Below are 13,154 nucleotides of genomic sequence, written 5' to 3'. Positions count from 1 at the left end.
CGAGGGTCAGCTTACCTGAAGAAGTAGGAGCAGCCTCGGACAGTGTTGTGGGTATAGTGCTCCAGGGTCCTCTCGCTGCCATACTCCTCTGAGGGGTCAGACCAAAGCAGGTCACACACTGGCCCAAAAGCAGGAGGCTCGGTAAACCTATCTAACTAGAAGATACACAGAGCCAAAAGGGGGGGAAAATCAGAAAAGTAAAAAGGTCCTTGGAAGCAGGCAGGTCAAAAGTCCCCTTCTACCTACAGAAATGCCTACAGTGAGCCTGGAAGGATGGTCCTGTGAGAAAATTAGTGTTCTGACATCTGAGAACCCTGTGGAAACAGGCCTCTCCTGTGCTAATCCAGTGCAGCATTTACTCAACTCAAATGTGAAGTCAGCCGCTACAAACCCAGAGACTAATATAACTTTGGTTCAGTGTTCTGTGGGAACAGTGTCGCAGACTAATTTACCATTAGTTCAGTGTTCTATGGAAACAGTGTTGCAGACTAATTTACCTTAGTTCAGTGTTCTGTGGGAACAGTGTTGCAGACTAATATACCATTAGTTCAGTGTTCTATGGAAACAATATTGCAGACTAATTTACCTTAGTTCAGTGTTCTGTGGGAACAGTGTTGCAAACTAATATACCCGTTAGTTCAGTGTTCTGTGGGAACAGTGTTGCAGACTAATATACCGTTAGTTCAGTGTTCTGTGGAAACAGTATTGCAGACTAATATACCCATTAGTTCAGTGTTCTGTGGGAACAGTGTTGCAGACTAATATACTGTTAGTTCAGTGTTCTGTGCAAACAGTGTTACAGGAATGCCTGGTCATGGTTCTTCCACTGCTTATTTTATCCCAATGTGGATGTTTTCTTTACTAAAGGCTTTCTATTCTTTCTATTCTATGCAGTGGCAACATTTTAATATTTGTTATTAACTTAAATTTTTAGTCACTGCTGCTTTAACAGAACACACACACACATACAAAAATCAAAGAATATAAATACCCAGGCTTTGAACAGACTGAAACATCTGAGAGTCAAGAAGAAGGTTTCTGCTGAGAAGGGAACTTTTTATCACAATTGATACATAATTGTTAAATGCAAATCTATTGAAGGGGAAAGGCTAGATGCTTAAAAGACAGCAAAAAAGCCAACATACAGGTGGACCTCTCACTGGGGAGCTTAGGGCCATGGTGAGTTTGTCTCTGTGTGGGAACTGAGAGGATGAAAGTGAGGAGGCACCATGAGTAACAGTGCAAGTACATACGACTGCTCCTTTTTCCCTAACCATGAAGTCACAGAAGCTCGGAATTAATCACCATGTAAGGAAAATGGATCAACCATGCCATGCAATTCAGGGTATTAAAGTCAATGCCATTTCAGAGTGGGCAGAGCTCAAAAAGTTACTCAAATTGACTCGTTTTACAAAGAGAGGGACTCAAAGGTTAAAGGACCTGGCCAAAGATACTGTCAAGTCCTTGTGCACTGGAATGATGGGGGATGTCCTTCTGTGTGCTGTGAATACATGTTTGTCTTATTGGTTGATGAATAAAGCTGCTTCAGACCATGGACAGGCAGGATTTAGTTAGCCAGGTGGCAAATCCAAACAGGGAGAGAGTGGAGTGAGATAGATACTTTGTAGCTGCCAAGGAAAAAAGACCATGTGGAGATACACAGATTAGTAGAAATGAGTTAATAATTAAGAAGTCTGAACCATATATCAAAGAGTTTATAATTAATATATGCCTCTGAGTGTTTATTTGGGACTAAACGGTTGCAGGACCAAAGCCCAGGCGGGACAGAAACTTCAGTCTACACTGGAACATGATTTAAAGTTTCCAAGTTAGGAATGGTGGCATACACTGAATAATTCTAGCATTTTAGTGGATGAGGCAGGAGAACTGTCTTGAGTTCAAGACTAGCCTGGGCTTTTACAGAGAGATCCTGTTTAAAATATACAAATAATTTTTAAAATGTTCCAGAGTTAAAGTATAAGAATCACATACTTTTAGTCATTAAACTTTAATTTTAAGGCCAGGTGGTGGTGGTGCACACCTTTAATCCCAGTACAGAGACAGAGGCAGGTGGATCTCTAAGTTCAAGCCCAGCCTGGTCTATAGAACAAGTTCCAGGACAGCCAAGGCTACACAGAGAAAACTTGTCTCAAAAAACAAAACAAAAAATTTAATTTTAAGCCAGGTGTTGGTGGTGCACGCCTTTAGTCTCAGCAGAAGCAGGTGGATCTCTGTGAGTTTGAGGCCAGCCTGGTCCACAGAGTGAATTCCAGGACAGGCTCCAAAGCAATACAGAGAAACCCTGCCTCAAAAAACCAAAAAAGATAAAACCAAAGATGAAAAAAGGAAAAAACAAACAAACAAACAAAAACCAGAAAACAAAAAACCAAAGAAACCATTTAATTTTAAAAAGAGAAAGAAGTAAGAAATAGATGTATCTCAAGTGTTAATAACAGCTGTCCAACAATGACAAAGCCATGGTAAGTTTTGGTTTTCTACTTCTGATTGTATTTTCTTTTAATTTCAGATATTATATGTTATATGTAAGATATATTAATTGGCTGGGATAAAGAACAAAAATTTAACAACATGAAATCAACAAAAGATTACTTACTTTCCTTATGTCATCTAAAGAAGTAATTTCAGGTGACATTCCTCCGTGTACACAGAGAAACTGCTGGTTCAAGAGAGCAGCGAGGGGAAGACAGTCAAATGTGTTCATACATGCTTCATATACCAGTTCCGAATACTTAATCCGACCTACCAAAAGAGGAGAAAGTCAAAGGACCAACAGTGTCACACCCACAAGACCTGGGGTCAGAAGGTGAAGCCAGCTCAGAAACCACTAATTTCAGGTGAGTCTGAAGATCCATCTATGAGAAGATGTCTTTTAAAAGACACAGACCAAGGCTAACAGAACTCCCTTCCCTTTCTAATGACAAGGATGCCCTTCATGCTTTGTTGCTTTGGAAACCTGAAAAGGCAGCTGGCTCCCAGCTGTCAATTATTAGGCAGCACTTGGGGGAGGCTATGGTGTTGGGCTCCTCTGAGGGTCCTTCCAAGATCCTCATATTCTGCAGTAAAGCTTTACAAAGGATGCTGGCATTTTGATCCATGGAGCTTCTAACCCATGTGGAACTTTCTCCAGTACTGAAAACTATTTCTGTATCAGAAGCCTTCCTGCTCATTTTGTTCTATTCTTTTAAAAAGATTTATTACTTTTATATGTGTGAATGTTTTGCCTGTGTGTATGCACACATATGCACTGAGTGCACACTGGTACCCCAGGAGGCCAGAAGAAATTAGTTCTTCCAGAACTGGAGTTAAGGAGAGTTGTGAGCTGCTTTGTGGGTGCTGGGAACTGAACCTGGGTCCTCTAAATGAATAGCTCTTAGCTATTGAATCATTTCTCCAGCTCCTTCTTTTTTGCTCATTACAAGGCCAACCTGGGGAGAGACTGTCTCAAAGTAAAAAGTAAGATAGGACTGCTTACACACACACACACACAAAAAAAATATTGATATGAGACAAGAAAAGCTTCTGCCCACACTCCTTAAAAACAGTAACAAACTTGTAGCTGCACACTCTGCAACTGATGTCACTTAGCATTAATTATACAGCTCTGATTCTACCAGCCACAGTGGCCATAGGCAAGATCAGCTTATCAGTGAACACACATGCAACACACGCATGCTCTTTCCTTATACAGGAGTAACATTTATATTTGTACTTTAGTGTGTATGCTTGCCCCAAGATTTACTTGCATCTTCCATGCAGCATTAGAATGACATGGGAGATACTATACAGAAGACTAGTGACTGGGCTCAGGTACAGCTAGAAGCACACTGAAAGCAAATAGAGACATTAAGTAAGAAACTCTGAGCAAAATAGGATGCTTAAAGCATTTCCTGAACCTATTGTTCCAGCTTCTAAAAGTAGAACCAATTATAGAACCAATTACACTGATCGAAAAAGAAATCTACTTCACTTTCCAGTACCAAAACCCACAAAAGAACAAATGAGAACTTTTGCTTAAAAGGGAAGAATAGATAAGAAAATTACAGTAAATGTCCCTTAATGAGCCTAAGTCCAATAAACCACTATGCACAGCCCGGGTAATACAGAGTCCCCTCTGTCAAAACCAAAAACACCACACCCACTTCACTCCCAACAGGGCATCCGGGCAATTTTCTTGGTGCTCACTTAATTCTGAGTGCATGTAGCTGACTTTCATCATGAATATTCCAGGGCCTTTGTCGGCTGTTTTGTACATATTTAATGTTCTAGGCAAAAACTACAAAGTAAGCAGTGATGGCACATGCCTTTAATCCCAGAACTCAGGAGGCAGAGGCAGAGAGGCAGGTGGATCTCTGTGAGTTAGAGGCCAGCCTGGTCTACTGAGTGAGTTCTAGGACAGCATCCAAAGCTGCAAAGAAACACTATTTCAGAAAACAAAAACAAAAACAAAAAAAAAAAAAAAAACAAACAAAAAAAACTACAAAGTACTTCAAAAATCTTTTTTTTATTTAATTTTATATAACAAAGTCCAATTAAATGAAAACAAACATTTAGTACTTCAAAAATCTTAAAAGTAGATAAGTAGATGATGGTGACAGAGAGCAGAAAGTTTCCAGACACTGGCATACTCATTCCTTTATTTCTTTTACAATTGTGTGTACATCGATTCTCTGCTTCCTGGGCACTGAACTCAAGTCATCAGGCTCAGGAGCAAGTGCTCGGCCACCTCACTGGCCCTGCTGCACAAAGCAGAGTTACTAGGAGTGCTTCAGAGACCTGCTTATGAGCCATTGAGATGGCTTAGGGGACATAGCACTTGCTGCTGAGTCCATACCTGAACTCAATCCTCAGGACTCACACAGTAGACGGGAGGGAATCAACTCAAGGACCCCCACATATGCCAAAATCAAAACATAAGCATAAAAAAATATTTATAGGGCCTTTGACATGGTCTACCACAAAGACAAACACAAAGACAAAAAATAACAACAAAAGCCTCTAAGAGCCAGGAGCAGTGGCATATAGCTACCTGAGAGGCTAGAGGTCCTATGAAAGTTTGAGGACAGCCTGTCTATATAGGGAGTTTGAGGCAAGAACTACATAGCAAAATCACACCTTTAAGAAAACAAAACAAAAAGCCCTTCAAATACTAATTGAGTAATCTTAAAATTAGCAGCTTGAAAAAAAATTACAAAAGTAGTACATAATGATGGCAAAAAAATAATTCAAATATTACTAGAGAGCAAAATAATAATTTCTGATCCAGCCAGAACCACAGAAGTAAATGCTGATGCCAGTTTCTTCTGCACATAGTGTACACTGTCAGCAAATGGTTTCTCTCAGCTAACAGCCTCCAAGCATCTCTCCAGATAGCACATACAGATCCCTTAATATTTAAAAATATTTTGGAGGCCAGAAAGATGATTCAGCGGGTACAGTACTTGTTGTGTAAGCCTGAGGACCTGAGTTTACTGCTGGGAACCCACATAAAGATAGAAGGAAAGTCTGGACTTCACAAAAATACTCTGCTGACAGCCACACTCCCACACCCCCTCTCTAATACTAACATAGTATATTTAATTGGCCTTTTATTGACAATTAATTATTTTTTATTGTTATAATCAACACTGAAATGAACATCATCAAGAAGCAAATATCTGCTGGGAGGGGTGGCACATGCCTTTAATCCCAGCACTTGGGAGGTAGAGAGAGGCTGATCTCTGTGAGGTTGAGGCCAGCCTACACAAGAAGCAAATATCTTACTGGTTTTCATTCATCCACCTGTTTTGGACAAACTGTAACATGATTCCAATGGCTTCTACTTGGTATAATGATCCACTTTTTTGAGTCTGTGGAGACTCTAACTATGATGAGCATCTCACTGTTACACTTCACTAGATGGCAAAGGAGAGTTTCTCCTGGATAGACATGGTCTAAACCCATGGACTTTTAAAAAGCAATGGTTTCCTCTAGTTATCTGGCTGGGCCAGAAGAAACCCAACATCTACACTAGGAACTACCTGCAGGAACCATATGTCAAAAACCTGGAAGCAGTCCCTAAAAACCAAGAGTGACCCCCAAGCTGGGAGCTTGTTGGAAAATAAAGATTTTAATCCACAGTTGCAAGGGCTCCAAACAACTAGTGATCTCACAGGAAGACCCTCACAATACCACAACTTCAGCTGAGCAAAAGTTGCTAAATGTGACATGATACGATCTCAAGATCCTTTATTTGCAACAGACTTTAATGTCTGAGTATATTTTTGCTTTGTTTTTTGTTTTTTTTTGAGAGAGGGCTTCATGTAGCCCAAACTGACCTTGAATTCACCATGTAGCCAAGGCTGGCCTTAAATTCCTAATCCTCTTGTTTCCATCTCTCAAGTGTTGGGATTACAGACATGACCACTAAACCTGGCTTACTATTTCTTTTAATAACTCTGACCTTTCCTTTCAGGCTCTCCTGGGAGGAAGACTGCCATTATAAACATCCCCAAGTCCAATACAGGACACTACTGGCAACAAGACTCAATATGACACATGGAGACCAACCTATCAGTAAAGTAGTATGTGAGCATTGAATAAACAGTGTAGGAGTACCTAGGCTTTCTTCTTTGTTTTCTTCTAAGCTAGCTTCAAGCTTGCAATGGTCTTTCTGCTCAGCCTCCCAAGTGTGGAGTTTCAGGCAAGAGCCACCAAGCCTGGCTTAATTTTTGTTTGTTTTTGTTTTTGAAGTTATGATCTTAACTGAGCATGGCAGCACATGAAATAACTAAACATTCTCTAAAGATGTATACTTACATTCCTGTTTGAAGGTGAAGTACTCTGTAAGATGTCTGCATTCATGATTTCCTCGAAGCAGAAACAATGTTTTAGGATGGTTAATCTTTAAACTCCACAAATACAGCACACACTAGGAAACACAATTAAAGGATAATGTTCTTCATGACCATGACAATACATAAAGACAATTTAACTAAATTAGAATGACGTGCTATGTGGCATATCCCATTATAAGCTCCAGAATTGAAAATGTAATCTTCCAGCTCTTGCATGTTACCTTAAATTTGGTGGAATAAATAAATAAAGATCCCTCCCAAGTATCTAGACACTGAGAACTCTCTTGGCAAAGCTACCCACATATATATTATAGTCCTAAAATCTGCATCATTATATTATAATGGGAAGATACTAGGACCAGGAACAAGGCACATTATCAGTTGCTATTCAATGTTACAATAGCCAATATAATTAGAAAACTGAAATCAAGTAAAGGCTTCAGAATAGGTAAATGAAAATTAAAAGTATCATTATGTGCAGAAGATATAATTGTATAACTGAAAAAAAAAACCCAGAAAAACCAATGATAAACTTAGCCTAAATAGAAGAATTCAGCAAAATGGGATATAAAATTGAATATATAAATGAACAAGCTTTTATATAAAAGTATGAAATAGGGTACCATGGTATTAAAATTATATTTAGAACAACAAAAAGGCTAGGGGTACAGCTCAGTTGATAGAGTGTCTGGTTAGCATGCTCAAGGTCCCGAGTTCCAATCCCAGCACCCATAATACTAGCACTTGAGAGGTAGAAACAGAAGAATCTGTAAGGAACCAGAAAGTCAAGGTCAACTTCTGCTACACAGTAAATTGAAACAGCTTAGGCTACATGACACATTGTCTCAAGAAACAGAAACACTGTTTCTGAGCCACATGTGGTAGCATAAGTATTATCTCTGTACTCAAGCAAAATGATCATGAATTCAATACTAGGTTAGACTACATAAAGAGTTTTAGACTAGCCTGGCTACATAATACATTCAAACTGAAATAAAATAAAATAAAATAAAGAACCTATGCCCTACCATATTTTAGAATATACCAGTAATATCACAGTTCAGAAACAGATTCTAGTTCATATGAACACACAATAAAGGTAGCATCTCAAATCACCACACGAACACTGTGCATGGTAGCTCATGCCTAGAATCCCAGCACTGAGAAGGCTAAAGCAGGAGGACTGCCTTGAATTGGAGACTAGCCTGTGTTACAGTATAAAATCTTGTCTCATATAAACAGAAAAAATAAAATGTAAGATCACTGGAGTAATGATGAGTTTTTAAATAAACATCTCTGGGGTTAGCTCTAATGTTTCATAGCACCTATCAAGTGACAAAGAACAAGCAAGCTAAAAATTGCAAAGAAGTTCGAGAAGGATGCATGGTTGTAGCAAAGGAATTTTAATGATGAGAGATCCACAGGCAAGAAAAGATAGATGTACTTCACTATGTAAAAGGGAAAGGACACTGGGCTGGAGAGATGGCAGTAAAAGCTCTCTGCTCTTCCAGAGGACCTGGGCTCAGTTCCCAGCACCCACATGGTGATTCACAACCATCTATAATCCCATTACAGGTTATGTGATGCCCTCTTCTGACCTCTGGAGTACCAGGCATGTACATGGTGCACACATATACATGCTGGTCAACACTAATGTACATAAAATAAATAGATCTAAAAAGAAAAGAAATTGCATGGTAAAGACAATGCAGCAAAACTGACAAAACTACATAATTTACTTAACTCTTGACCCTTAAGTCATGTATTCCCACCAATATGAAAATACATACACATGCTAGCTACAACAATGTCAAAGCAAAATATTGGCAATAACCTGTAACAAGAAAAATAAAAACCAGAAACTGATATTGGGGTTCAAGCTTCAAGCTGAAGATCAGAAAACCAAAGCAGTCAGCCACTAGCTCTTACCTCAGGATGAAAGGGCTGTCCTCTCAGCATGGCTGGAGAATAAATCTCTCCACCAAACCTCAGGCTACAATCCTGTCTCCACCAAACCTCAGGCTACAATCCCAGACTGCTGCCTCTTCCTTTTATACCTCTCAAATCCTGGGATTAAAGGTGTGTGATCACAAGTGCTGAGGACACCTTTGTGTGAGCTGTTTCTCTTTAGGACTGGATTAATTTCCCGTCCAAGTATTAACTAGGCCTGGCCCTGCTTAGCTTCTGAGATCAGACAAGATGGAACGGGTTCAGAGTGGTATGGCTTTAGACTAGGACTGGATCAATGTCATGGAGTGTGGCCTTGAACTAACAGAAATCCATCTGTCTCTTGAGTCCTGAGTTTAAAGGTGTGTGCCACCACCCCCTAGTATGGCTGCTGGGATTAAAGGTGTGAATCACCATTGTCTGGCTCTATGGCTTGTAGTGACTAGCTTTGCTTTCTGTACTCTCTGGCAAGCTTTAATAAATCATAAATAATATATCACCACAATAACCTACACACACACACACACACACACACTTGCCCACATAGGCTAAGCAACACCATGACACTATTAAAAGAAGAAGAAGAAGAAGGACGAGAAAGAACTGTGTAAACAGTTTTATCTGTTACTGATATCTCTTACCCATATTATAGATTGATTTTTCAAATTCCAAAATCTGAAACTTTGTGAGTGCCAACACAATACTCCAAAAGATGACTTTGTAGTATTTCAGATTTTACTTTTGGATGAAGGATGCTCCACTGGTAAAGTCTATGCAAATGCTTTAATATCTGAAAAACCTCTGCAATAAAACATATCTGGTCTCAAGCATTTCAGACACAAGGACTCAACCTACCTATATTATGATTCCAAACTGGGGTCTCTCTACCTGTCCTTAGGCCCCCACAGTCAGTTCTCTAGATGAACAGTCAGAGTAATTGTTCTAAGACAAACACGGCTGTGCTAATCCTCTCAGAGTCCCCCAAACCAGAATATATTTATATGTAGTTTTTAGTATTGTAACTCCTTTTTGGACAAAACAAACAAACAAAGCTGGGTGGTGGTGGTGGTGGTGCATGCCTTTAATCCTAGCACACAGGAGGCAGAGGCAACAGGATCTCTGTGAGTTCCAGGCCAGCCTGGTCTACAGAGCAAATTCTACGACAGCCTCCAAAGCTGCAGAAAAAAACCAAAAAAAAAAAAAAAATTTTTTTTTTTTTGATTAAGGAAAGTCCCACACACTATTAAAGATGTATTAAAGAGAGATGACAAGTGGGTAAAAGAGCTTGCTGTGGGGCTGGAGAGATAGCTCAGCAGTTAAGAGCACTAGCTGCTCTTACAGAGGATTCAGGTTCAATTCCCAGCACTCACATGTCAGCTCACAACTGTCTGTAATTCCAGTTCAGGGTATGTGACACCTTCACACCAACATATAGATACAATAAAGTTAAATAAAGTATTAAAAGAGGAAGAGAGAGCTTGTTATGTAAGTCTGATGACTTGAATTCAATTCTGAGAACTTAAACATGGAAGGCCATAAAAAATGATACAAAGTCGTCCTCTGACCACTATATTTGCACTGTAGCATGTACACCCACCCACCTCATCCCCATACAGCAATACATTTTTAGTTTATTTATTTATTTATTAAAGGTATATTCAACAAGACACTAACTTCAGCCATGTACAGAACAAAATGGAAAATGAGCTTGTGCCACTTTCAGTACAGTGATACAAAATCTAATTGGCTGTGCCTGAGAGATAACTCAGTGGGTTAAGGACTCTGCTGCCTAGCCCAGCAACCAGAGTTCAATTCTTGGGACTCTTATAAGTTGTCCCTTGACCTCTTTCGGCATGCATGTAAACACACACACACACACACACACACACACAGCTATAAAGCCATTTGACATCCTCAAAAAAAAAAAAAAAAAAAAAAAAAGTAGAGGGGGAATGTTTGGTGATAGTCTCACTGTCACAGAGAACCAGGTCTTGTCCTGCTATTCACCATTCTGTGAGTCACCAAAAGCTTGCTTTCACCCTTAGTCCTACCTCACAGTCCTCAGTCAGGACACACAGCACACTCAGGAAATTTTGTTACATGGCTTTCCCCTCTTTTATCAATAATTTCCTGAGTGCTGACTTTATAGCAGGCTGTAGAGATGAAATCAGGACTAAGATACATGTGGAGGCTGTGACTCAGCAGTAGAACACTTATGTGAGTTCCTGAGTTCCATCCCCACCTTTCACACAGAAATAGATTCATAGTCTCCGCTGGAACTAGCAAAAGGTCCCCTGGTTGAGTGGGTCTTTCTGGATAACAGAGAAGCATTCCCATAATTAGCAGTAGTTAATCTTTATATTAAGACCTTACCCAGGGGGCAGTAAAATGGCTTAGTGGGTAAAGCATGTACTGTTTTTGCAGAGGACTCAAGTTTGGTTCTCAACACACACATCAGGCAGCTTACAACTCCAGCTTCAGGGAATCCGAATAACTCTTGTTTGGTCACCTACCCTTGTGTGCATGTACATACACACATAATTAAAAATAATAAAAATAAGTCTTAAAGAGCTAGCCTAGTCTCCTAATATATAATAGACATCCTTCTTTCTTTTTTTGAGACAGGGTTTCTCTAGCTTTGGAGTCTGGCCTGGAAATCAGTCTGTAGACCAGGCTGGCTTCAAACTCAGGGAGATCTGCCTGTCTGCCTCCCAAGTGCTGGGACTAAAGGCGTGCACCACCACCGCCCAGCTCCCATCAGCTGCCATCATTTGTTTCTTAAAACACATAAAGGAACTGTCAGTTTTATTAGTTCCACTTCATGTTTTGCCTTCCAATAAACATTACTGTCTGCCACGTGCAACAGGACCAGAAATATCTCTGGTAAGGAGCTGTCCAATACCGAGTTCTCACAGGAAGGTAACCTAATAGTCAACTGCAGTCTTCTAGTTAAGGTTAGCTAATCCAGACACTGTTCAGAATGAAATGCTATGTATGTCCCTTCTATATAGCCTAGACAGCATCTTCAAAAGAAGAAATCTTAGCAGACACTTATTTCCAAAATTAGTTTAATGCAGCCTTCCATAGGGCAAGTTTTCTACTGGTTAAAAAAAAAATAAAAAAAAAATAAAAACAGCTTTAAAAAAAAATTCTTTAGCAGTTAAATTTCAAATGTAACAAAGTAGATAAATTCTTCCAGTGTTCAGATCTTAATCTCTTCTATGAAGAAATGGAGAGCAGATCTTATTAGAAGGTGATACAATAGTGGCAGCAGAGCCAGGTTAACTTTACCTCTATACTGAAATAGCCTCTGTCCACATAGTCACCCAGAAAGAGGTAGCGAGTATTACTAGGTGATCCCCCAACTTCAAACAACTTCATCAGGTCAAAGAATTGTCCATGGATATCACCACACACTGGGTAAGAAAGACATGAGGTGAAAATTATGAATTAGAAGGAAAACAACATTAAAGCAACAGGGACCAAGTTTAACTTTTAATTTAATCACTTTGACTTTTGACTGGACTTCTGTATTGTTAGTTACACAATCAATACTAAATACCCCTACTAGAAGTAGTATGCAGCTAATAGTGTGCTTTAAATTTTATATTTATTTTTAAGTGTGTGTGTGTGTGTGTGTGTGTGTGTGTGTGTGTGTGTGTGTATGTGTGGGTATGTACTTGAGTACAGGTGTCCACAGAGGCCTGAGGTGTGGTATTCCCACTATAGCCAGAGTTACAATAGTTGTGAACCACATAACATGGACGCCTGGAATGAAAATCTGGCCCTCTACAAGAGTAGTATGGGAACTTAACCACCAAGCTTGAGCCCCTAATGTTGTTTTTGAAGGAACAAAGTCATTCTAATCAATCCCTAGATTGCTTCAAATTCCCTAGAAATATTTATCACATGCATTTTGGTTGGTTTTTTATAATCATTTTTCAAAATTAGTGCAAATCTAAGGGCCAGCATGCAAGTACATTTCCTACCTGTGATTGGAGCATCCACTTCTATCATAGTCTTCTCTTGCCTTAGGATGGCAGCTCCATCATTGATTATCTTTAAGGCTACCTCCTCTTCCACCCGGCCTTCTTTGACCAAATGGTTTTTCAAAACATCCATTTTAGGTTTCCCATTCTCAAATACTTCCTTCAAAGTTAGCCGTTGGGTTGGAGGAAAGGGGACAGCTAAAAAGACAAAAAGTAATGTAAAATACTTAAAGGCACAGATAACAATCACAAACATACTTTTCAAAATAAACTAAACAAAATAAGCAATCATAACTTTATAATATTAAAATAATGTGAAAAAAATTCTAAGACACTGTGTATCAGAACTGGTGATTCTAATTTT

General features: G+C 39.4%; 2 protein-coding genes across 3 annotated transcripts in view; one reads left to right on the top strand and one right to left on the bottom strand.

The window, feature by feature from the left end:
• Nucleotides 1-13,154, top strand: part of Reep4 (receptor accessory protein 4) — an 816,909-nt gene that overhangs the window by 552,335 nt on the left and 251,420 nt on the right. The window lies entirely within an intron of this gene.
• Nucleotides 1-13,154, bottom strand: part of Ppp3cc (protein phosphatase 3 catalytic subunit gamma) — a 60,589-nt gene that overhangs the window by 26,204 nt on the left and 21,231 nt on the right. For both annotated transcript variants that reach the window (XM_051195426.1, XM_051195427.1), the window contains exons 2-6: nucleotides 12,791-12,988; nucleotides 12,093-12,217; nucleotides 6,817-6,928; nucleotides 2,615-2,760; nucleotides 16-155 (exon numbers count right to left, since the gene is read on the bottom strand). In XM_051195426.1, coding sequence (XP_051051383.1) covers nucleotides 16-155; nucleotides 2,615-2,760; nucleotides 6,817-6,928; nucleotides 12,093-12,217; nucleotides 12,791-12,988 — 721 coding nt within the window. The remainder of the gene's footprint in view (nucleotides 1-15; nucleotides 156-2,614; nucleotides 2,761-6,816; nucleotides 6,929-12,092; nucleotides 12,218-12,790; nucleotides 12,989-13,154) is intronic.

The sequence above is a fragment of the Phodopus roborovskii genome, unplaced genomic scaffold (assembly GCF_943737965.1).
Source record: "Phodopus roborovskii unplaced genomic scaffold, PHOROB, whole genome shotgun sequence".
Classification (NCBI taxonomy): Eukaryota; Metazoa; Chordata; class Mammalia; order Rodentia; family Cricetidae; genus Phodopus; species Phodopus roborovskii.
The sequence above is the reverse complement of the archived record's forward strand: the minus strand, read 5'-3'. Positions and strand labels throughout refer to the sequence as shown.